This window comes from Falco punctatus (assembly GCF_963210335.1).
Source record: "Falco punctatus genome assembly, chromosome: 10".
Lineage (NCBI taxonomy): Eukaryota > Metazoa > Chordata > Aves > Falconiformes > Falconidae > Falco > Falco punctatus.
Genome location: NC_137590.1, coordinates 6,853,586 through 6,879,884, shown reverse-complemented (window position 1 = coordinate 6,879,884; position 26,299 = coordinate 6,853,586). Strand labels below are relative to the sequence as shown.

The 26,299-nt window shown below is 40.1% G+C and overlaps 1 protein-coding gene across 17 annotated transcripts in view; it reads left to right on the top strand.

Moving 5' to 3' along the window:
• Nucleotides 1-26,299, top strand: part of SULF2 (sulfatase 2) — a gene marked incomplete at its 3' end in the record, with an annotated part of 163,566 nt that overhangs the window by 117,068 nt on the left and 20,199 nt on the right. For 16 of the 17 annotated variants that reach the window (XR_013930796.1, XM_080404951.1, XM_080404955.1 and 13 more), the window contains 7 exons: nucleotides 843-994; nucleotides 4,444-4,613; nucleotides 9,030-9,180; nucleotides 11,025-11,200; nucleotides 14,256-14,384; nucleotides 15,345-15,401; nucleotides 16,104-16,233. Coding sequence is in view for 16 of the 17 variants with exons in the window: in XM_080404951.1 (XP_080261077.1) it covers nucleotides 843-994; nucleotides 4,444-4,613; nucleotides 9,030-9,180; nucleotides 11,025-11,200; nucleotides 14,256-14,384; nucleotides 15,345-15,401; nucleotides 16,104-16,233 (965 nt within the window). Of the gene's footprint in view, nucleotides 1-842; nucleotides 995-4,443; nucleotides 4,614-9,029; nucleotides 9,181-11,024; nucleotides 11,201-14,255; nucleotides 14,385-15,344; nucleotides 15,406-16,103; nucleotides 16,234-26,299 lie in introns of those variants that run through there. The other variant, XM_080404954.1, reaches the window with a different exon arrangement.

Below are 26,299 nucleotides of genomic sequence, written 5' to 3'. Positions count from 1 at the left end.
TTTATTTGTTTTACTGGAATAGTGTGAAAACATCATTGGGTACATCATGTATTTTAGAGAATTTGTGATGTTCTTATAGAAATCTAATGCTTTTCATTTTCCTTAACCATTTTCAGGAAAATAATTTGTGTCTGTACACTTGTGGCTTACAGAGCAAGGCTAGCATACACATAGCTCTTCTGGGAGGATGGCTCAAATGCCTGCCCTGTGTTCTGTAAGAATCCTTGTACTCATTCCGCACTTGTTCTGCCAAACAGCCTGTTTCTTCATTTCTTCTATGCAGCAAGTTTAAAATCTCATCGCATTTATGGTCCTCGTTTGTCATCTTTTCTCCCAAGCCAGCCTCCTGTTAGAGACTTCACTGCTTCTGCCAGTTCCTTAGGTGGAGATGGCTTAAGCGGGTGTAACCAGAATGAAAAATTAGCTGAATTGGGTGATTCAGAGTAGGGTGAGATAATGTAGCAACTGGTGCTATTTTAAGCATTCTCTGTTTTGTTCCTCTGATTCTGAGTATATCAGGCACTAAGGGAAATAAAATGGTAATTGTGGTCCAGATACTTTCATATGTAGTCAGGTTGTAAATCAAAAGTTCTGCATTATGAAGCTCTGAAATAAAGAAACGCAGGCAGACTTAGAACTTACCTTATTGAGGGTTGGACTAGATGGCCTTTAAAGGTCCCTTCCAACCAAAACTGTTCTGTGGTCTCTTATCGTAAATGTATTGGAATGAAGAAAAATCTCCTCTCAGAAGAGACAGAAAGGAAAGAATACAGTTAAATACAGTGTCTTTGAAGTGTTTATGTTACACCTTCTTATGATGCTTTTGCTTTCTCTACCCCTAGCTTTCTTTGGAAAGTACCTTAATGAGTACAATGGCTCCTATGTGCCTCCTGGTTGGAAAGAATGGGTTGGATTACTTAAAAACTCTCGATTTTACAACTACACGCTCTGTAGAAATGGAGTGAAAGAGAAGCATGGATATGACTACTCCAGGGTAGGTCCTACTGATTTGTTTCTATTTTTACAGCATTTGGACATGACTGTGTGAAAGTTAGGCTTTATGGTTTCAGTCAAACTAAAGAATTCTTCTTGTACTTGGAAGCTGCTACGTGTAACATTAGCTACAACCCAACAGGTGTTGTGTTTGGACTTTTCGTTATCTTCTGTTCTGGGAGGGTCATGTTACTGAAAATACTGCTGGCAGTGATGGAAGCAAACAAAGTGTCCTGAGACTGTAGTATGTATTACGAGCTGAAGATGTGAAAATAGATTTAAATGCTGCATGATAACTACTTCTGTGCTTTGTACTTTAATTATTGTGTGTTGAGTCTGATTCTCATCTGTTCCCCGGTACCAGAACTGACTCCAGTGGAGTTACATGAGCATAAATGAAATAAGAATCTGGTTCGCTCCAGCTAGACCCATCTTTTTATTTCAGTTTAAGGAACTTGTTTCACAACCATAATACGACGGAGAATTCATAATATCTTGGTATGTCTTATGGCAATTCTGAATGAGTGGCATATAACTATTAAATGTGTATCTCTGTGCATTGTTACAGGTGCCTGTGTTTTTTAATATCCTTGTAAGGATGTTATACCCTGACCAAACTTACTTAAATGCTTGATAATCTTTGTCAAATGCAGTATAATTTTTTTCCTCATCTAGCACATGTTATAGCTCGAAGTTTCCTGTTTGCAGTCAGGAGTTTGTTTATTTTGCCAAAAGCGTTACCTTTCCAAAGGGACCTGCTTTTGTGAATTCCTAAAATGGCATGAATTGTCTCAGAAGTAGGATGGTAAATAAAGTTATTCATGAACTGTTGTAGTTTAAGTAGTGTATGACTTAGGAAGTTGACTCACTCTGGACTGATAGGAATTTGTAAGGTGTATTTGCTTAACAGGGATTTGGTTTTCTTTCTCTTACTGAGCACAAATCCTTCCTCTTTGTTTGTGTTTCATTAGTAATGTGTTTACAGTCAGCTTTTCCTTTTAAAAGGTTGATGTCTGTGTGATTTCTCCTTTCCCCTTCCCTATTTACCATTTTTAATTGAATGTACTTTGTATTGAAAGATAAAACTTAACAGGCTTCTAGGGTTTCCTTTTCTATCACTAGTTGCTATGGGGAAGGGGCAACTGATGTGCAGAATTATTTGTCTTTTATTTCCCTTCTGATTTGTGAAGAATGAAAGAGCTAATCTTTACAGCCATGTACCAAAAATGTTGTGATGGAAATACATCTTACATGGAACAATGTCAGGCGAGTGATTTCACACAGACCTGCTCCCCATTGTACCAAGTAGTCAACAGGGAACTTTATGTTCCAGTATCCTCAGCCCTGTTTTGTGTATGCAATACTTGAAAATGTTCAGGTTTTCATTTGGCTAAGGTTTTCCTAGCAAGGTTGGTAATAAAAAAAGTCAGATGGAAATAAAAATATTTGATAATCTTCATATTCTTGTATAATACCAGCTATGGTAATAAAGAGATGATAGTGTGTAGAGCAGAAGCGCTTGTTGATGTTAACACTGGAGTTCAAATGAATAAGCAAGCTGAGGTACAAGACCGCTTCTCATCCTTTCCTGCCATTTTCGTTGCTGAAAACCTAATTTTCCAGCAACGAACAATATAATCAGATTATCTTTTAGCCTTATCTACTTGACATAGTTAATATTAATTATGTGCCAGTGGAAAGCTAGAAGAAAACATTACTGATTCTGTTCTCAAAAGCGACTGCTAAGCACTTAACCTCTGAAAATCAGATCTTTGAAAATTCTTGCAGGTTTTTCAACAGGATGTATTCTACTTTCATTTTTCTTGTTTAGTTTCTGCCAACATTTTAGATGCATTTTTGTTTTGTATGCATTTGCAGAATCCACTACAACCTCTACAGTCTGGAGCTTTTAAAAAGAAAAAGAAAATCAGTTAAGGGAAATGTTTCTCTTTGGTCTTTTGTCTTGGTAGACACTGATTTTGCAATGTTGAATTTGAATAATTTTCACTTTGACTAGGTGAAAACCTTCATCTTCAAAACGAAATTTGAAAACAATGATCTTGTAACGGCCAAATCAAAGATGAGTTAGTTACTTAAGAAAGTGACCAACCAATTTAAAGAACAGGCACATTTTAGGTAAATGTCAGTGCATTTTTAAGAGTACCCCAGTATTCTCCCTCAGCTGTGAGTGTGATCTCAGGTATTGAAAGTATGTTCAGAAATCAGTTTTGCTCTGGTCTGACTTACTGCACATTCTCTGTTCCCCTGCATATGAATGGAGGCCCTTCCCTTAACTTTGGTGGAATTATGCCTGTTTACACCTGCTTTCAGGAGTGAAAATATCATGGCAGTAACAGTCATCATGGCGGCAGTTTCATAACAGACATCCCTCACGTTGGGAGCGATGTGTAGTATTATAAATGGAGACTTTGCCAGCCTTGTTCTGGAATTCACAGGAAATGACTTGGGGAAAGTAAATACGGTCAGTGAGAAAGGCTTCCTCTGATGAATGATAAGGTGACTTCTCAGATCAAGGACATGGGCAGTGGTAAAGAGGAACAAGTGTCTGAACAGCGAACAGAAAGCTGTATGTAAAAGCGGATGCAATCCAATACGTACCACACCTTGTACTTGTTCACTTGTCCAGAGCCAGACTTACGTCTGATTTTGCATTCAGCTGTGACGTGACAGTTATTACTTTGTTTTTTACATGTGCAGTTTCATATCCTACTTGTGTTGGAGGGTTATTTATATCTGCAGCATTTCCTGTGATGCAGCCTAAGAGAGAACATGGCTTGTCATTAAAAATGCTGTCTTCAATCCATATAGCTCCAGCAGATATCAGAAGAATGATAGTGATACTTCTTAGAAAACAGAAAGATAGTCCATATCTTCCAAAGGAAATTTTATTTCTATCAGGTTGTCATTGTGTCTGTAACATTGAATGAAATTTTTGGTCCAGTTAGCCCAACATCTTGTATTTTTTTGACTTCTGGCTCAGAGGGAGGTTAAGTAAAATTAACATCAAGCCATTTGGATTTTCAAAGCACTTTTACGATGTAAGGTTGGACTACAGACCTTGAAGATACTGACACCAAAAAGCAAAGAAATTGACCTGTAATTTTCTATTTTTTTTTATTCATACCTGGTCATTGTATTTAGTATTGTGATTCATTCATAATGTAATTATGCACTCCCGGAAAAGTCCTATCTGATCTTCTGTGTCATCCATTTCTGAGAGGAACCTGTTGCTTTTCATATTTCTAGGCTGTGAAGAAAGAATTATTTGGGTATCATTTTTGAAGCTTTAACATCTGTAACTTACTCCCTCCTCCTCCCATTCTGAGTGAAGTAGTTTCTTATGATACCTCAGACCTCCCCTTCCCATCTTACCCCCCAATTTGATATTATTTTTCAAGGATCTCATTACCCTTTTACTTCTGCTTGCAGGATTATCTAACTGATCTGATTACCAATGACAGTATTACCTTCTTCAGAATCTCAAAGAAGATGTACCCTCACAGGCCTGTGCTGATGGTTATAAGCCATGCTGCTCCTCACGGCCCTGAAGATTCAGCCCCTCAGTACTCGCATCTCTTTCCTAATGCCTCACAACACATGTAAGGAAAAACAAAACCCTTCCATTTCCAGGTTCAGGAGTATAGAAGTCCTGGGTACTTCTGGGGGAGCAATGTTTGCGTTGTAATAGTCTTGGCATAAGTTTGTCACAAATGTATAAGAAGAGCTTTGAGATTTAGGGGTTGTGTTACCTCTTTAGACTAGTAAAAGTACCTTGAGAATGGCTACTGCATCTGGAGCTCAGATTTCTATAGCTCACTGAAATGAAAGGAAAGAATCACGTTGAATTCATTGGACATTGTTGTAACCTGTTTGGGATGTAAAGCACTGTTTTATTTGGAGCAGGGGGATCAAAATCTGGGTTTTGGGCTGTAATCTCTTCAAGGGAAGAAACTTTTATCTCCCTGTCCTTATATATAAACTATATTGTTTTATGGGGATTACCAAAATCATATTGCATGCAGAACTTGCCACTCCTATTTCATATATGGAAAGAAAGGAAATACAGGCCTGCAACACCAAATTAGACAAGGTGTTCCTGAACGAGCTGGTGTTGGTATGTCTGTATGTGACCCGGTACAATGTCTTGAACGGGTCCCAACAGCAGTATCACCCAGTTCCTGCGTTAATGTGTTTGTAAGCTCCATGATGAGCCTGGTTTGTGGCACAGAGACGTTTCACAGGTACAGCCCAGTAATGCTCCGTTACAGGCATCTCCTTGCATGCTGGTGAAATGAGTGTTCTCCCAAATCACCTTTTGGCACAACTGAAAACATTCCAGTATTCTTCTGATTACTGCCTTCATGCCTTCAGCGACATTCAACATTTGTAACTTTCTTCCTGTGTGCACTTTTGGGTTTTTTTTAAGGGGCATTCTGTTTTATTTTGGATTTGTGAAGGAACTGGGAACTAATGGAAATAATAATGAATTGGTAGCCAAAGCTGCTAAGGACTAGTCCAAAGTCCAGCGAGCTTTTCCCCTTTATTTAAAATAGTCTGAGGGAAGAAGCCTACTTTGTTCTATTGTCTTGCTGTTGCATAAGTTAGAATTATATATTTCAGTATTTTGTGCTGTGCTACCAAAGAGAATCTCTGGCCTACATCTACAGCAACACAGTATTTCATGTTTGTTTGCCATCTTACGCTCATTTATTTTCTTTGAAATGAAAATTACAGAAACGCCAGCTGAACAACTTCTCATAGCTTATACCCAGTACTGACCTCAGTCTTATTAAAAGTTCCTTTGGAAGGCACTCGTATCTCAGAGATGATAATCATTTATCAAGCAACATTCTGTAGCAGTTTAATTATGCTAGTCGAATGAAAAACAGTAGAAGGATTTGAGGAAGGCCAGCTATTAAAAATACAAACTATACCTATTTTTCTTTTGCTTGTAGTTTAAATCTTACTTTTTGCACAAACTAGGTTTATCTTCCTGATTATAACGTAGTTACATAAAACTATTTTTAATTGTAGGTGCTTTTCTTACAGTGATAATAATTACACAGGAAGTGTCACTCTGTGGAAACAGGTTTTGTTTGTAAAGAAACAAATTATCTCGGTAGATTAGGAACTGTTTTTCTTTTGGATACAGACATAAAACAGGGAGTTATGTACGTCCTGTGCAAAGAAAGTGCCAATCTTATTCTAAATAATTTTCTGGGCACTACATAACAATTATCTGTAAGGGTTTTCACTGGTCTGGGTTTAAGATTAAATGTAAACATGCAGAACATGCATCATTCCCTTACTGTATGTACAAATCGGTTCTCTACTTTCTGGGTTTTTCCCCCTGTGTCTGCATTCCAGGAAATCCCTCAGTGACAGATAAATCTGTCAATGACAAAGGGGTGTAGGCCGTTCTCGCTGTTCTGTTGCCATGTGGGTACGGCAGGGAAGGATCAGAACACAGGTGGAACACTTCTTATGAATTGCCCTAAAGCAGTAAACAACACCCTGAACACAGTCTTTACCTAGTCCCAGAATCAGAAGTCAGTGCACCATGTGGCACGTCTGTGCCTCTTGTGGCAGTGCTGACTGACTCTGCACGCGGATTCTTGAGCGATATCCGCGAGGCAGAGTGAAGGAAGGTGTGGCTGTAATGCTTACACGGGCTGACATACATGCAGCGTTGTGTAGTGATGCTAATAGCAGCTACGAGTTAGCGGTGTGGATTTTAGCATAGACTGATGATCAGAGGACTTCTTTGCTTGGGAACTCGGATACGCACTTCTGTTACCAATTTATGGTGGTGTTCTCTTGCTTCTATTGTTATATATACTATTACATTACTACTACTTCTGTTATTACACACATGCATATATATTCCATCTTGTTCTATAGAGCTCCTTTTTGTGTGCTTCTGCAGTCTTTTCTTGTTGAAATATTCACGTCAACCAGCATCCACATAGCAAATCCCTAGGCTACATGGCTGGTTTTCCTTTTTTACTGCCTATACAGATAGCTGCAGTGAGTGCAACAGCTGGGCAGTTTAACAGTGATCAGAAATGTTATTTCTATAGAAGGTATGTTTTGCCACCCATCTTTTCCAAGGTCAGATGCAATCAGACTATGATTTATCTTCTGAGTACATTTGAAGAGGTTATCTTAACTAACTTCTAGGAATGTTGTATTTGTGTATTTTTCCCATAAGACAGACAAATCTGTTAAGTGTAAGAGGGTTACATTTGTAGTAATCAAAGAAAATCACGGGCTTTGCTTGGATTAAACAGCGGGAGGTTTCAAATCAGTCAGGAAATCACAAAGTAAGCTGAAAAGGAGTTTGCCAAGCATTTTTGATTCATTCTGGGCATCACATAGCAACAGTTTCCATAACTGTCAGCATTTTCAAAGGAGCAATGTCATTATTTCAGCCACAATAACATTCTGAAATTCAAGAGGCTATTAACAATACAGAGAGAATAAACACCGGCCCTTTCCTCCCTATATGAAGAAGCCTCCATCTGCCGCCTACGCACATTTTTCAGATAGCATCTTACAAAGGCTTTCGGCATAAAACATTTAACTGGCAGATTATTAATTTCATATTTATATTAAAACTCCTTAAGACTCTCTGTTGTTTTTAAAGATATGTTAGATACACAGTATTTCCAGGAGAAGTTTCAACTTATGTTACTGTTGTTTATCTTAATAACTTACCCTGCTGCGCTGTTCCATACACAAAAACAATGGTAGATATTTGCCAAATAGGAGATGAATTTACCAGGATATTGTGTGTTGGGAAAAAAAAAATAACTGAATATTTGCTATTTTTTCCTGTATTACTGTCTCACCCTCTTGACTTGCACGTTTGCATAGACTAAGTTTATTGCTTTAAATGAAAAAAGGAAGCCTCAAAAATTAGGAGAAGTAATTTTTATTATTTTAGACACTGCAGGTGATGTGTCTGAGCTTGGGGTATGAAGAGAATTGACAAAGGTTCTCAATCTTAAGTAATATTAAACAAACTTTTCAGGAATAGATATAGCAGGTAAAAATGGTATTTCTGGCAAACGTAAGCTGTAATACAGTTCTCTAGAGAGCTGGTGATGCAGAGTCAACATCATGGTAATGATACAGCAAAATAAATCTTCTGTTTAGCTCCAGCTAACCTAGAGCAATATAATTATGCACAGAAAAGCAATCTCGAGAACTGCCAGCAACGTGAAATTACAGACAAGTAGTGATATTTCTCCTCACTGCTTTAATGGTGGCCCAGGGTCATGAGAACCTGGAGGGGCAGTGAGATTCCAAGAGGACATTTCGAATCCAGCTCTTGGGGTTTTGCAGGGACTTTAGTTAAAGTTTCTGATGATCACAGAGGTGGCTGGAAAGCGTCTGCAAGATACACCCCTGTTTCCCTTCATCCCAGCTTTTCTCGGCAGGTCTTTAAAATTGGGCTGTGGATCCACTTCTGCTTGCCATGAGCTCTCTGCAGTTTGGTACCACTAGGCAGGGTGCTTGTGCTCCTCTGGGTGCATGGGTGTGAAAGGATTCAAGTAGCCAATGATGTTGATTCAGAAAAGCTGTTAAAAACATACTAGAAGCTTTCCAGCAAGTTCTGTAGTTACTGTTAAACAGCTTGCACGAGCCATAATATGTGATGCTAATGTGGGCAGAGTGAAAGCAAAGCAATTGCATGAGTAGGAACTCTGTAGTACATGCTTCATCCAGATCATACTTGTGGGGTTAGATTTCTGAGGCTAGTCTCTTGGCCTTGAAATGTATCCATGTTAGTCTGAAGACATTGCAAAAACCATGTATACAGTTGTTTTCATTCTCACATCTTTCATATAGAACATAAAAGTGTAAGAATTTTTCCAAAGCAAATCTAGTATTTTCTTGTGCACCTCAGAGACTAAGTCCTATAGCGTGGATCAAACAGAAATTGTTGGTATACATTACTATGGCTTTTTTCTACACTGCTAAAACGTTCTGGTGTTCTCTCTGTTCCTTAGCACTCCCAGTTATAACTACGCTCCAAACCCAGACAAGCACTGGATAATGAGGTATACAGGTCCCATGAAACCTATACACATGGAGTTCACTAACATGCTACAGAGGAAGCGCCTTCAAACACTCATGTCTGTGGATGACTCGATGGAGATGGTAAGATTAGTAGTCACTTTTTTTTTGGCTAAACAGGTGCTTGTTTCTTGAGTTAAGCTTGAAGCTGTGCTGTATATGAAGATAAGGGGGAAAGAAGGAGGAGGACTGCGTCAGTTTTTTAATAGTGTGTAATCCTCTCAGCTCTGAGGATTTTGTCTCTCTATTCAATATATAAGGATCCTCATCTTCTAAAGACAGGCACCATGAGATGGGTGGTGTAAGCGAGCTGATTTGTTGCCACAGTGCCACTACTATTTCAGAGCAATATGAAAGAGAGGAGAATCACCTGAAAAAATATACTTCATACTTCATAAAATCTAAAAATGTGTCATCTGATAGTGAAAAGTCATCCCACGACCTGTGGGAAATAACTACATAACTGTGGGCATGTTCTGATCCTGTAACACTGAATTTCCGAGAGAACAACAGTAGCAGCAAAAAGTGGTGCTACAGGAATTCTAACTGGAATAATCCTATGATAAACCAGGCCCAGGGTGTTGAATGTTAAAAGTAAATAAATATGCCAGTAGATTATTATTATTTTTAATTAAGTCTGCATTATGTAACAATGAAATCTCTTAGTGCAAGCTGGTATCTTGAACAGAAATGTTTGAATTAGCTAAAAGCTACTCTGGAAAAGAATGGGTTTCCAGTTGTAAGAAGGCAGATTTAAAGGTGTTGCAATTTACTGCTTATCTCTTGGCATTCTTATTCAAAAGAAGCAGAACACAAAATAAGAGGAGTCCTGTAAGGCAAAGATGAGATTATCTGGATGGCACCGCATCAACTTGTTAGTAATGTCTTATAATTACTGATCCAGTCAAGTATAATCTCTGCTTCATATTAATGAACCTGTTTAGATGGATCAGATACCAGCATTAGGGGAGACTGGCGATTTTACTACACTATTTTGATTTTCTATTTAGTAAAACGGTTTCACTCTGGGTGATTCACTGCAGGTAAAATCAGTTGGGTTGGTTTTTTAGTTGTAATCACTAAGCCTGGTGTTTTCTACTGAATTATATGCATCTAATAGTTTTTCAAAACTTACAAGAAACCCCAACAAAAGCAAACAAAGGACCCAAAGAAGAACCAACTCCCCAAACCAAACCAACAACAAAAATGTTTGTTTTCTTCTGTGCTGATGTGTTCTGGTTCTGTGTGAGGCACTGAAGTGGTGCCCTACCACCTTGTACCTTTGCAAGTGAAGATGTCACATAAAAATTGATCTTTGGTGCTCCGGCTGGTACGTTTCACATAAAGATTCTCATGTAAATCCATAGGAGCAACCACAAACAGAGTTAAAGCTCCTCTTAATTCTCCACAGTGAGAGAATATGACTGAGTGATACTTATCTGGAAGAGATTTTGCAAATATTCTGCATAATGGGGAGTCATTTGTCTGAAAGCAAGATCGTTGAAGGTTGCTTAAATAAGTGTGAGATTGAAAATACTATTATTTTATTAAAATTGCTGTGGGAAAAATATAACTGTGGAGAGAAGATTTCAAAAATGCTTATCACCTTGAAACTTATCTGTGACAGTATGTATTTGGTACTATCTTGACAGCTCTCATGCAAAATACTGAACCCAAACACTTTTCAAAATGTGGCGTGCCGATGTGTTTACCTTAAAACAGGAAACAGAAGGTTGCCTTGTAATAGCTGCAATATACAGTTAGTAAAATTATCATGGAGTATTCGGAATGGTTCATTGTGGAAACTCACTGCCATCTTGAACTGTTGGTATTTATTTGTATATACACATATGCAGAAAATTATATACAGTATTCTACATGTAGCACTGCTGGGAATTAATTCCATATTTTGTTTTGCTTTTTTTCAGATTTACAATACGTTGGTTGAAACAGGTGAACTGGACAACACGTATATAATATACACAGCAGACCATGGTTATCATATTGGCCAGTTTGGGCTGGTGAAAGGGAAGTCCATGCCATATGAGTTTGATATCAGAGTTCCTTTCTATGTCCGAGGTCCAAATGTGGAGGCTGGGTCCTTGTAAGTTCTTGGCTGTTGTGTGTGTGTGTATGTAGCGTATCCTTTATGTTCACAACCCTGCTCGTACGGACCTGGCATCCAAATGGAGGCACGAAGTTCTGCCCATCCTGACTGACTCCTCTCTTCTTTGGCAGGGAAGCGTGGCTAGTCAGGAGGCAGAGCTGGTAGCATGTGCTGGTGTAACATAATCAAGGTGTTGTGCCGTGGCCTTTTTGCTTGTGTAGGTGTGCAGCACAAGCCACTACACTGCTCTGGATGCAGTTGAAAAAGCTTCTTTGAAATATGCCCAGTCTAGGAAGTGCTTATTTGCCTCCTTTTGAGGGGTGCAAATAATACACATAAATATGACATTTTCAAGGTGAAAAATATATTGCATAATGTTCACTGCCACAGTAGATAATTATTGCTGAACATTAAAGTGGAGTCATTTGTTTCAGTTTATGAAGAAGAATGTATGTAATAGTTCATATATTATCGTCCACAAAAAATTCTCTTTGGTTCATCCTTTGAGATTACATGGTTAGGGCTGTTTGCCGGATGCACGCAAGCATGCAGAATATGACTGTTAATTAAAATGGTAGCTTTGATCAGCTAAGAAATTATGTAAATACACTTTCTAAGCAATTATTTCAATAGCAAATATTTGCACTTAAGTAATGATTTTGGACAGAGTGCCATAATTTGCTGCCTTTTATTTATATCAGTGTGCATGTTTTAGCATAATTAGCACACACAAAGTCTTCCCCACACCATTTTTTTTCTTTCCTGCAGAGGAACAGATCTAGTGTGTAATACAGTAGCAAATAGTTATAAAAAAATCTCATTCCATTTGCTGGTTAAATTCACTGATTCACATTATCAGTAGGCACAAAAACGTTAAACTCTGTCGGTAATTGCACTGTGTGTCTAATTTATTTACAGCACTTATGCATGTGTAATAAACAATATTACTTCTCTAAAGAGCAGGGGAGGGATTCCTCAGGTGGATTTAAACATCACCTCAGTACGGAAAGAGGTTTGTCTGCAGCAGCACAGAATTTCAAGTGAGCTGGAATGGCCTTCTAAGGACATTCTGTCTTCCCCTTTGACTGCAGCTTTTGGTCTTAAGGGAGAAGCAATGCTACTATGGCCCGAGTGGACTGAGATGGTTTTTCTGCAACGTGCCATGCTAGAGACCAGCCACCCCGCCTGTTCTAGCTCAAGGATCTTTACACCCAGAGATATGTAAAAACTGTGAAACCTTCCCACTGAATTTTATTTTGCAGTGGCTTCTGAAGATGAAAAAGTACTTCTTTTAGAATCAGAGGAGTCAGCCTGGCAGAGTCTAACAGAACAGAGCCCATCGCAGTACAACAAATAGGAAGAATAGGATGAAATACCTTGGAGGGGGAGTATATATCAGATAATAAATTGATCCTCCCTTTCAGCCTGATTTTCTTTAAACGGTGGAACTTCAATCATCCATGTTTTGTGTGAACCTTATGTTTTTCCTGCAGAGTAATTGTCATGACTCCCTTTCGATACCAACGAAGATTTAATAGCAGTCACTGTAGCAAGTCATTACTAAGCTCTCATTTCTATTATCAAATATGCTACACCATAATTATTAGTAATTAAAATCAAATTAGGTACATCAATTTAATTCATCATCCATGCTCTTGTCAGTGCCTGTTTGCTCGCTCGCTCAAAAATGTAGCAGTTTTTAAATGGTGTCTCATTAATTAGTGTGAATTTAGCAGCTTTCTTCTCTCCTGTATTTTGAGCTAGAATTCTGCACTGATACGTAGAGCAGCCCATCTGGTCCTATCCTTCCTTTGTGCCCACAGATCATAGCACAGCGATTCTTTATGTTCAGTGCTATAGAAGACTGCGTCTATAGCAGTGTGCTCACTTTCTTTTTTTCCCCCCTACTTTTAAGAAATTATCTTCCTTGTTTATTTTTTTCAAGAAATGAGGAAAAGAAATAGTACACAGCTGATAAACAGTAGGTATATATGTAATACTGTGAGTAATTACGCAACACTGTCATAGACATAGTTGAAAGAAGTTTGTGAGCTTCCACATCAACTGAAGACCTTTCTGCAAAACCAGACCCACAGTAAAACCAGGTCACGTGTTTAGAAAATGTGGCTGTTCATTTAGCTACAGACTGCTGGGCTGTGCAGCTAGATGCTCTGATCCATGAACTTCCTCATATTGAGCTGTGGCAGATCAAGGGATCTGGGGATAGGGGCTGTCTGTGCTACTCGGGAGTTGATGCCAATGTTTTAACCAAATTTGAAGTCACTTTGAGTTCAGATATTGTCCTGGTAACTGTGGGGGCTGAGGAGCGTATGCCTGACTCTGCGAAGTAACAGGGCATGGCTGTTTCTGAGTGTTTGCAGAATGGGTAACCGTGCACTTTGGGAAGATTGGTATTATTTCAATTAAAGCTTTTACTTTATTTTCTCTCTCTCTTTTCTTTCTTTTTTTCTCCATAACTGCTTTCTCTTTGCTTTTTCTTTCCTGATCCCTTTCCTTTTCTTGTTTCGCACTCTACACTGTAGTGTCTAGCAATGTGTTTCCCCTCATGTTCTGTTCAGAGCATGCTTGCTGTGGTATGAGCTGAGGTACTTCTTTCTGTACCGTATCTTGAAACAGATAAAGCATGTGCTACCTGCCAAATCTACTTTTTAATAAAGTCATCAGCATATTTGGCAGACACTTTGATTCTGTAAGATACCCAAGGAGTTTTTCTAATGCTTTCTCATGTTTTGAAAGACTTTTGAACCCTCTTTTGCAATAATTAACTAGCTTTGCCTTATGAACTACTTTGCTTTCTCAAAAACGATCTGTTCTAAAGTTTTAAATTTTCATATTAGTCACTCTTGAGGTTATGCAACTTATCTATCTTCTACATTTTAATTCCCTTCACGGAAAGGAGTTGGATTGTGTCCTCTTCTTGGCAGATGTCACAAACTGACTCTTTTCAAATCCCTGGTCTCTGTGGAAGAGCTGGAGTTGCTTGCTATCATTGCATAGACTTTAAACCAGGTTCTCATAAATGTTTTTTCAGGAATCCTCACATCGTGTTGAATATTGATCTTGCGCCTACAATTCTAGATATTGCTGGATTGGATATTCCATCTGATATGGATGGTAAATCCATTCTAAAGCTTCTGGACTCTGAGAGACCAGTAAATAGGTAAGAAATGCAAATGTGTGTGTAAAAACATGCATGTGTGTTTACAGGAGACTGAGCAAGTATTCAGCAACATGCAGCAAATTTAAAGGAAAATAAAATAAAATTACCATCCATATGAATACATAATTCACTGGAAGGTCTAGAGACTATTTGGCAATAAGTGACTGACTGACTTATTTTCATTTTGTCAGGTTCATATACTAGCTGCATGGCATATAGGGTATCTGAGTATACTAAGTGTTATCTGTGTAGCAGTGAGAGGGCTAACATGAAGGTCTTTAGCTATATGAGTTATAGATTTGAAATGTCTCTGTGGCATCATTTGTAGCAAAGCATTTCATATTGAATAAATTGTAGAATAATTGAGTTGAAGAGGTTGGTTGTGTATCAGACTATAATATAAGGACAGGCAGGCACTCAGAATTGCACAGTTATTGTTTAAGACCTTTTGTCAATACTTTCATTGGAAAAAGACTGAGAAAGAGAATTAGGCTGGAGGCTTGCTAGAGAAAATCAGCAGAAAAAGGGAAGAAGGTGATTTGCTTTACAAGTAGTTGGGTGGAGGGAGAGGGGGAAAGGAGCAGCTGCTTTAGAATAGGATACTTTGTGGGTACTGTGCAGGTTAAGAGCCCAGAGTGAAGTCAGGAAATCCTGATTTAATTTGCGATCCTTTCTGATTGAGGACAATTCAGATAATCCGCTGTGCCTTAAACATGCTTACGTTGAAATAGTTTTACTGTGTGAATCTGTTGATTTTGTCCCTGTGAGAACAGATCTGTCCTGTGTTTGTGCATGATTTGCACTGGAGAGGCACATGTGCCTGTTCTGTAAAGCACGATGTCCCTTTATGCAGTGTGATGTAAAGCTGCTTCTCTGACTAGGGGTGGGAGAGAAAACTGGGGCATAAATTCATTACTGGTTTTGGGGGAACTGCTTCTTCCTCTCCTTGTTTCCTCCTAGGTTCCATTTAAAGAAAAAGATGAAGGTGTGGAGAGACTCGTTCCTAGTGGAAAGAGGGTAAGGAAAGTGTTAATCACAAAGCCCAGCCTTTTTTAAATAGAAGGATGCTGAATAGCTAAAGCCAAAGCAGCACTCTACCACAGGCCATTTAGCTGTGCCAGCAGGGACACGGCTGGAGTATGCCTAATGGCAGTGATTGTGTGATAGGAAGGAATGTATGGCCTTTGCCTACAGCCTGCATAAATGTGCTGGTGGGGTGGGGGAGGGGGAGTTTTACTTGGATTGAGAGATGGAAAGGCATCCCATTTTTCTTTCAGCTGCTGCCCCCCACCCTCCTGCTTGTATCGTGGGGGTATGAATAATTCTTCCTCTCTGCATGTTCATCTGCTGGCCATTGCCTCTATGCCTCTGCCTTCGTACTTAACACGGGGCATGAAGGGTTTGCAGCGTGCAGCCCTGTGGGGTGAGGAGGATATGGTCTCTTTATATTGACTGTTATTGCCTGCCAATCGGACATGAAACACGCTGTCTTGGTGTTGTATGTTTTTATATGCTTCCTGAGAACATATGAATAACTTGTGTGTTACCAGAGATGACGATAATCACTAGTTTTTACTGGAGTGTTAAGTTTTGGCCACCAGTGCTGCTGTGGACTTGGCAGGTACCCTACTCCTCTGAGCCTTTTCAGCAAACCATACGTATATCTTGGAAGTAATATTAATACAAAAATAAATCTTCCTTTTTTCTTTTCTTTTCCAGTAAACTGCTGCATAAGAGGGAAAATGAGAAGGTAGATGCCCAAGAAGAAAACTTTCTACCCAAATACCAGCGTGTGAAAGACCTCTGTCAGCGAGCTGAGTATCAAACAGCTTGTGAACAGCTTGGCCAGGTAAGGCGTTGTACCCCTGGCTGGAAGTAAGCAGTTGTAGTTGGGCTAAGCTTTACACCTTAACGGTGACAATGTCCTTCAACTAGTCGTCAATGCCAGCTGATAAATCAAACGGCTCACTCTGTGGCCTTTGCTCAAAACTGTGCTACAGCGTTTAAGAGATTGACTGTCAGTCAGGAAATTGCTGATTCAAGTGCCTCTGTATCGATTCCTGAATACTCTTAAGAGGCTGTTGTGACATTTTGTTCCCCACATATTACGTGGTTTGGGATTCATTAGTGATGAGAAACTACAACGAGCGTAACAGATTGGCCTCCTCCAAATACATACAGCTTGCTTTGCTTTGAATTCTTAATTTAACTCATTTTGTTGTTTGGAATGATGTACAATAACAGGAAACTAACATTCTGTGAACTCAGTATATCTCTTAACAAAAACACACTCTGGAAACACACGTGTAGTTATGGCTACCGGCACTCTGTGTGTACGGGCACAGAGCTCACCGACTGTCACCTGTCTTGTTACATAACTGCTCTGGGCAGAGACAAAAGTATGTTCACTTTAGATCTAAGTTATGTAAAAGAATCACAGAATCACTTAGGTTGGGAAAGACCTTTGAGATCGTCAAGTCTAACCATTAACCCAGGACTGCCAAGTCCATCACCGAACCATGTCCCTAAGTGCCGCATCTCTGTGGGTTTTAAACACCTCCAGGAATGGTGACTCCACCACCTCCCTGGGCAGCCTGCGCCAAAGCTGGACAACCTTTTGGTGAAGAAATTTTTCCTAATACCCAATCTAAACCTCCCCTGGTGCGACCTGAGGCAGTTTCTTCTTGTCCCATCGGTTGTTACCTGGGAGCAGAGACCGACCCCCCTGCCTACAGCCCCTGTCAGGCGGTTGTAGGGAGCGATAAGGTCCCCCCCGAGCCCCCTCCTCTCCAGGCTGAGCTCCCCCAGCCGCCCCCCATCAGACTGGTGCCCCAGCCCCGTTCCCATCTCTGGACACGCTCCAGCCCCTCCACGTCCCTCCCGCAGCGAGGGGCCCAGAGCCGGACACAGGACTCGCAGTGCAGCCTCACCAGTGCCGAGCACAGCGGGACGATCGCTGCCCTGGTCCTGCTGGCCACACTGCTGGGGACACCAGCCAGGCTGCTGTTGGCCTCTTGGCCACCTGGGCACACTGGGGGCTCCTGCCTGTAGTTCAGCGCACCTGTGAAATGAGTCTGTTGCTCCTTAGGTGTTCGGATCCAATTTATATGTGTAAGCATTTTCCAGATGCTGTTTTCCTCCTGTGGCTTCTTTGTCACATTTAGCATACAGAGAGGTTACAACGTCCTGTTCTTCCTAAAAATACTGAACTTAAAGAGGTAGTTTGTGCAGTAGTTTATTGTCTTCAGATGTCTTGAGCTGAAATTTCAATGGGTGGGAGCAAGCTGTTGTTTTTTGAATTTGCAGTTGTCTTTGAGAAACTGGGGGAAAAGTCATTGTTTCTGCTACATCGTCCAGTAAGTAGCTTGGGGAAACACAGTTTTTCCATCAGTATTTTCCCTTTGAGAGATCTTTCAACTTCTTCCTTTTGTCTTCATCGTCCGAATTATTTTGAACGTTGTTGTAAGAACAGAGGGGAAGAGAAACTTTCCAAGTCCGTGTTGTCACTGAAGCTGTCTCTTTGCATAAGGTAACTCAGCTACATTCAGGCTTTCTTACACTAATTACCACATGTCTCAGTTATGGAAGAAAGGGGGAAGGCTCTGTATTGTCTACACGCATTCACGGGCTTATGTTTTCTTCCATGGATAATAAAATATCTTTGACATCTGTAAGAAGTGGGCATAAAATGTCAACTCCATACTCTGAATTGCCAATAAGTTCTGAAGTGAAGGTGTGCTAATAAGAGATGCATGTGCTGCATCCTCATTGTCAAGAGACAGAGGAGAAGAATTGTTTTGAACAATTCAGTCAGATGTAATTGGAAGTGATAGGATGAAATTGAGCAAAAAAGAAATTTAAGTTGGACATCAGGAAAAATTGCTTAACAATCAAGTCAATTAGAGCCTGGGAAGGGCTCTCAAGGGAGTCTCAATCCATCTAACCCCTGCTCTAGAGAATATGTCCTAGCAGTCTGTCTAGACAGCAGGAATAGTGGGAGATGAATGTGCTTATTTGAGGATAAATTGTGTCTAAATATGGGTGCACCCAAAAGTCTTTTCAGAGTGAAGCAAGACTAACTTCTCAAATGGCAAATGGGTGTTGTCTGTTTGCTGGTGCTGTTCACAGCTCTGCATAGTAAGTAGAATGAGCCCAAATGAATAACATACCGCTGCCTTGGGGTAGTTTATGATGTACAGATACAGTGGTTATTATAGCAAACGTCTCCTGATCCTGCAGGACACTTTTTTATTGTGCATTTAACAGTATCTGGAGTGTTAGTGCAAAAGGTGAATTCTCACAGCCTGATGCAAAGATGAAGAGAATTCTGGGTCAGAATTAGGTGAAAGCTTGCTAAAGTCATTGGGATTCTTTCTTTTGACTTAAGCAAGTTTAGGGGACCTGCTGTTCCATGCATAGAGAAGTCTGAGCAGTGCCAGGGAACCTAAAGTGTGAGCAGGAGGCGAGAAGCACAAATGGAGGACAGAGACTCAGAAGGTGAGTGAATGTAAGAGACAAGGACAGAGCTTAGAGTAAAGGAGAGGTAAAGAAAGCTTTGAAAGCGAGATGGAGAATTCGAAATTCTGCTTTGTAAGCATGCAAGTTTGTGAATATAGTTCCATCACCACAAAATGCTGTTCCTTTGCAAATCTGTCACCCTCCTTGACCTATAATCATTTTGATAAGAGAGCACCAGGATCATGGAGATGAGGCTATTCACGCTGTTTAAAACCTGATTTCAGAGTCCATTATGTGGGATTTTTTTTTTTTTGGCAACACTAATATATGTAAATTCTTCTGAGTGCAATGGGAATCTGTGTGTTGCCATGTTTTCTTTTTCAGTTAGTAGGGTTTGGTCTGTGTTAGTTATTTGCATCCAACAAAGGGTGACTGTAGGCTCAGATGAAAGAGCAGCTCAGCATTTATATTCAAGGATTTAAAAGAGATGAGCTCTTTCTTCCCACATGAAATAAAAAACATTTATCCTAGTACCTAATGGCTTCCACACAAATTTTTTCTCTTCAGTGTAGTTCGGCCTTTCATTCTAAACGAGCTGGTAAGTGGAAGCTGACCCACTTTTATCTGGCGGCCTGCATTAATGTGCTTTTGTGGAAGCCAATTATGATATCAGCATCGCTCTGTAGAGTATTCCCAGCAACTCCACAGTATCATAACAACAGCTGCACAAAATCTCCCTTTAAGTCATTTGCCAACTTTGTGCACATTTGTTAAGCATGCAATACCTGCAGCATTGCTGATTGCTGCAGGGAATCTATGCTGTACATGTGAAAAAAAATAATTTTAAATACTAATTTTGTCTTTAGCAGGACCTGGCATCATACAATAATATTGCTAACTCTTGAAGAAAAATAGTTGTCCGAGTTCACACTATTTCCTTTTCAAATCTTTTTTATTTTCAAAGCTCTGTTTATGTGCAAACCTGATACAAGTAGAATTTGCAGTTAAATAGCATTAAAAATAGCATTTTATATGACAGTTTTCACAGGAGAACATTCAAAATGAAAAAAAATGCACTTTGTTTCTTTTAGATGTGCTTTGTGCTGTACCAGGGTTACGAAGGGATATTCTTTTTGTAACTGGCATGAAGATACCCGAAGTAAAAGCATGTCACTTGCTCAGTTGGTCCCCCCAGTTCTCATAGGATGGCATGGCAGCAATGAAAACTATTCTGATCAATGTGTGCTTTCCAACAGCAGTTCATAAGTGATATCTCTAGATCATGGTCTGGCCACCATAATCATTATTAGCTATTGCTTAGTGCCAGGGGTGGAGTTGTAGAAAAAATCACGTGCATTTTCTCCTCCTGAGGGCAATGTGTCTTGAACTTATGTTAGCCAGACCTAGAAAACTAAGTCAGGTTTTATAAGGAATTTATTTTAAAACTGGGAAGAAAGTTTCTGATCTGTCTTTTGTGGTTGTCTGGTTCTTCTGTGCCTAGCAGAGTTATCCTGAGGTTACTAAAGAATTTAGGTTCTGTTGATAAGGGAAGCATATCAAGCCAGCTAGAGTCCAGGTAATTTTAATAGCTCTTTAGGAGGTCTTTAGCGTTCCTGAATTCCAGTGTGAGTTGCACGTGCTCAGCAACTTTCAGGATCAGGTTCTTAATCTGTGATTGCAACAAGAAATGACTTGTTGATAACTTCATACATTAAAAATTTTATCAGCCCTCAAACTGATAAAATTAAGAGGCAACAAACCATGAAAATTAAAACCATGATGATTTATTAAGGCTGTTACTCAAGGATTGTATTCTTTATCAGGAATTATAATTAACAAAACTGTTTTCCTTCTTTAGCCAGAAATAGCCTATAATGATATCCAGAGGCTATTTTACTTAGGATGTCTTTTTGCTTGTTGTTGCTTTACAAAACCAAGAAATTTGCATCTCTTGTTAATTGAGATTTTTAAACTCCTTGTCATTACAGTAGTGGTTGTTGCAGGTAGCTTGCCAAAATCAATACCAACATCTAATAAAACCCCCAGATTTTTCAAATACCCCGATAGGAGTAGCAGTGTAGTTTAGTTCAAAAGACGATGAGCTGGTGGTCAGGAGACTGGCTGCTGTCTGGGAACCGTTAGGGACTCGGTGGGGGACCTCGGACAAATCAATTCCCCTTTTGGTGCTGCTGGGTTTTTTTCTCCACTGCTAATGTAATTTCTGCTTGGGCTGTCACTGCTTAGCTTCTGCAGTACTAACACAGCAGCTGGGACCATTTGATACATTGATAATATATATATTAATAATAAATGAATTGTATAATTGTAATCTTAAATTTAGCTGATCACCAGATTTTTCATTTGCGTGCTAGTTGATTGTCCCACCTGCCTCACTTCAGCTACAGTTTGTGGCATTAAAAAGCCCTTCAAATTTTCTGTCAATGACTTGTTCATCCATCTTACAATTTTAAGGTTTGAGTGATGTGTAGCGTGTGACAACTGAAATTGAGCTGAGTGCCCAGAGGTCCAAATCTCCAAAAATTGTGAGTCAGTGTAATGAAACGATGTCCAGCTAGAATGGAGAGCAGGCAGGGTTATTTATGTACTGATGATATGAAATAGACGAAACCAGATTCATCCTTTGCCGATGGGTAAATTGGAAGAAGGTATGGGGAGGGGGAACAACAAAATGTTCGAAGATTAAGAAGATAATGCCTGTCAGGAAGAGCTAAGGAACTGGGCATATTCAGTCAAAAAAATAGCTGAGGAGAGAGGAATCTGTCTGCATGGATCTAAGAGATGTTATACAGAAGACATGAGCCAATTATTTTCAGTCCGCAAGAACAGAGTAGTAATGTGTATGAGACAAACAATGGGAAATTCACATTGTTTCCTGAAACCTGCAACATCTGAGCAGTAGGACAAGCTGCCAGCAAAAGCAGTAGAACTACCTCTTGTGGCGATGGGGCTTGCGTCTCGCTCTAGATTTCGCTGTTTTGTCCTCATTAGCCAAATAAAAAATAACACACGGAGCAAATCACAGCAAAGAAGTACTAAACTGAAGCTTCAACCCTTTCATGCTAACTAAACTGTAACTGTACTGTTTCATACAAGAAAGAAAATGTATCCTGACTACTCATAAATCAATTTAGACTGGAACTTGGAATATTTCTAGCCATTAAGGCAGTTTGTTTCTAGCTCACCATCCAGTGTGGCGGCAAGGGTGGGGTTCAGAAGGCATCTACATCCACCAAAGACGATGGATATTGCTGAAGTGTTTTTGTCAGGTTGCTGGCAGGGGCAGGACTTTATTATCGTGTATAAACTTTGATTCTTAGAGCCTGTATTCCTAAAACTGTTAGGGAGGGAGCCTTGCTGGCAGCTAACTGATCAGACAGTTTCACTTTTCACTTCTCTGTAAAAGGGAACGGAATCTCTTCCGCTTAACAAAAAGAGGAGCTGATGTGACACAGCATGATGATTTAGGGCTGAGCTCTGAAAGCTGTATGTTTCAACTGGAATCTTTTCTTAGGCAGGCTTGTGCAATCAGCCCTTTTCCCCCAAATAAAACAATGTCAGCTGAGCGAGATTCACTGAGGGTAATGAGTGAATTGCAGGAAAAAATCCTGCTGGGAAGGTCATGACTATTTATTTCTGATTGGAGCCTCAAGTAATGACATAGAATTAACATCTGTGATTGCTGTGGCGGTTAGAAGGCGTTGATGCACAATAATGCAAAAAACACTTCATGGTGATAGGGGCTGTGAAGGAAATAATGGGGTTTTGACACACAGAAAAATATAACATGTCTTTTTCTGCTCGGGGGTCATTTGCATGTTCAAGGTGAATAGTATTACTGGGGGGAAACAGGGCATCTGTTCAGTCTACAACTGCTGCTGTTAAAACTCGTGTTTCATAGATATTGAGGTCTTAATTTACTCTTGTTGGTACACATGGCAGGTAGTTTGGGCTGGAGGGGAGAATATATGTTACAAACTGTCTTTTTTTTTATGCCTTCGCAGTGTACCTTTGGACAAGATTTCTGTTCAGTAGCACTAATTTCTCCATTAAACTAAAGCCCAGACTCTTCTGCTTTGCAGACAAATAGCTGGGTAGCATGTGTTGTGCAGTGGGAGGCAGGGTAGAGGATGGAGCAGAAGTGTTAGAACAAGCCCAGCACAGTAGGTGGCAGAAAGCACAAGCACAGCAGCTAACTTGGCCTGCCTGAAGATGGTGGGAAATCTCCAGCTGGAACAGCTTTGATGATTAAATGAGGTGTCTGGAAAGTTTTGCACAACGTGAGCTTGATGGACTTCAGGACATATTGCAAAAGCCGTTTATTTGATGGCTGAGTAGCTGTTCTGCAAGGCTTTGCAGGAGGAAAGAAAGGTTCTTCCTTGGGAGTTTTGATACGAGCTGAGATGAAGATTCTGGGTCTTCCACTGACTTGTAGTGTGTGTTAGTCCTTTTCAGGACTTAGCTCTTTTGAGATGCTACGAGCTATAGAACTTGAATCAGGGACACGTCTTTTGGCCTAATGAAGAAAAGACCTGAAAAGTTGAGGGCAAATGGTGAGCTAAAGGCACTTTGTTTTCTTGACTGGCTGAGTTAATCCTCTATTTATATGTAATTATGTTTTGCTGCTGGAGGTTATCATTTGTACCTGTGAGCCAAAGTATCTCTGGGGCACTCTAGAGTTCTTCATATAGGGATTTAATTATTTAAGTGATTACCTCTTATAAAATATTTCAGTTGCTTCCAGGTTTTGACACAGGTTTCTGCATGATGGTATGCTGTGCACCAGAAACCAATTAAAAATGCCAGAATTTGCAATGTTTAAAGCTTCTTGACTGTCAGGCAGAGGTTTTACCAGTTTCCTTGCAATTACTGTCTTTTCCCCCTAAGTTTGAAAGCATCCTGTGGAAATGACTGCAACTGATACAGCCGTGATACTGACCTGGAGAATTTGCATTTGTACCTACAAGCAGACCAAGCGTAAGCTGTTGAATCCCAGACATATTCACACACGTGTCCCTATGTGTTCTGGGAAAAAAGGAAGAGCTTGAGACTTCCCTTCCTGCCTCCACCCCCATGTGTTCAGTGTTTGCTTCTAAAGTCATTTATGTAGTTCTGCACTGCAGTTGTTCAGCGGTGGGCCTGTTAATGCATACAATGTGCCCTTCCAGCAAAGTCTTTAAGATGTTTTCACTGTAGCATACAGCTGCCTTGGAAAGATTTAAACTGCACCAAAAATTAAAGGATTTTTTCCAGTTCACCTGGAGGGGAAAAATGAGCATCACTTTCTTGACAGGAGATGAAAGAAATAGAGAAAAAATATTTTTGGGCCACACATCAGAGCACTTATTTACAGTAGTTCTCATCATAGCATTTAACTTGCCCTCTGTTGAATCTTCATTTTTCATGTATTACACACCTACAGCATAGAGCTCTACTGAGCAGAAAATGCAGTTTGTTCATACATTTTCAAGAATGAGATTCAGATGAATTGAAATGGGAAACGGCAACAAATATTTTCCCATCCTTTTTTTCATTGTGAAAGTACCCATTGCTTATTCCAGTAAAATAACTTTTACTTCAGACCTCAGTCTGTGCATCAATCAATGTCAGGCATTTATAAAAAATAGTAATAAAATTAAGCCTCAGCGATTTATTCTTCAAGGGTTATTTTTGTTCTACACCTCAACTAGGTAAATGTGTCCTGCTTCACAGATGAAGACAGTCATGCAAAGATGTCTGATTCAAGTGTCTTATTGTCAGTATCATTAAATTTCCCATGATTTCTGGTGCTGAACGTTTAGCCAGCTTTATCTGCATCAGGGCAAGACATGGATTGCACAGGAGGTTGGGTGCAATATGGGCATGTAAGAAGTAATTACAGTCTTGGAGACTTGGCCTCCAGTTGTCTGAGGAAATAGGTGGACACATCATAAAACTCTGATCGTTGTAAATGAGAGGATCTGCTGTGGACATAGATAAACCCACTGTAACTGTCCAGTTCACTTCTGACTCCTGTTAAATTCTGTATTATAAAAGCACAGTGATACTGTTTTCTTACTTCACTGTCATGCAAACAATGGAGTGAATTTCAGTGGAAAATGTAGGCTTTGTTGTCCTTGCCTGGGCATACCTCTCTGTGGGAGCTGGAGTGACTGAATCTCCCTCGTAAAGCTGCGGGCTGCTGTAAAAAAATCATCTCACTTGGGAGCTGCTGCTGTTTTTCTTTCTGTTCTTTTATTTGGAAAATTATCAATATTCCAGTGAGTCCTGGAGGCACAGGCTTAGGATTTTGTAATGGGGAAAAAGAGGAACGCCTCTGAAGACTCAGCAAAAAGCTGGTGTTTCCGAGAGGCTCTATTTAAAGCAGTAGCAATGCTACTGTGGGGGTTTTTTACGTATCACAGAGCCTTGCTTTGGAGCAGGTGGTGTGTTGGTAAATAAAGGAGTAGGTGAGATGATTTTGTGATGTATCTGGAAAGCAGGTAAAACTCCTGTGCCAGTTTGAAGGTGGCTAAGCTCCCTTGCCCTCGGCACCGCTCTGAGAGCAGCACAAAGGGAGCTATAAGCAAGTTGCTTCAGGTTTTGAGTAACAGAAGGAACCGGAGGTTAGAGATGAGATTTTTCTCTAGTTTGGGTGGAAGAGGCAGGGGATTCTCACCTCACAGGCATCCAGTGCAGCTCGCCATTGCTCGTCAAGCCCAGGGGTGTTTGAATGGGAAAAGCTATTGAGAAGCACTCAAGATGAGGATAAACTCATCGTAACTACAGACTTCCATAGCTGATCCAATCCTACTGACCCTTTTAAAGGTTAGTGAAGAGAAACGGCACTTCTGCAGGGTGGTCCTTTTTATCCCTTTTGTACAGCCACCTTAGGATGAAGCAAATTATACCCTGGAAGTCACTGTTCCTCTTCTTTGACCGTAGAATGAGTCCAGATAACCAGCTCAAACCAGATCTTTACAGTAAAGGAATCCACAACTTGGATAAAATCTTCCCACCATCAGGTATTTGAACTAGGAAAGAGAAAGAAACTCCTCTGAAAAACTTTTTCCCTTCTTGTAGAGTATGGAAAGGAGCTGAAGATGGATATGCAGGCCCGGAGCTTGGTGCTGGTTTAATGGTGTATTGGTGGTGTAAATTCCTGCCAGCCTGCCAAATACTGGCTGGTAGGCAAGGATTCTTTTCAGACCCGTGGATAAGGCATGAAGGGCCTTGGCTTATGCCATAGCTTTGCTTCTGAAAGTTGTCACCTCCATGCTTTTAGCTGTAGTACTGATTTTGTGAAGAAATCCCCATTGTTCTGCCTCCAAGAAACAAAATCAGAAAGAAATGCGAGAGCGTTCCAAAGAGTTCCTGTTTTGTCTGAAAATGGAAGATTACAGAAAAATCTGTTTCGGTAGTAAGTGATAGAGGAGCCCCAGCTTCCTACACCGAGGAAT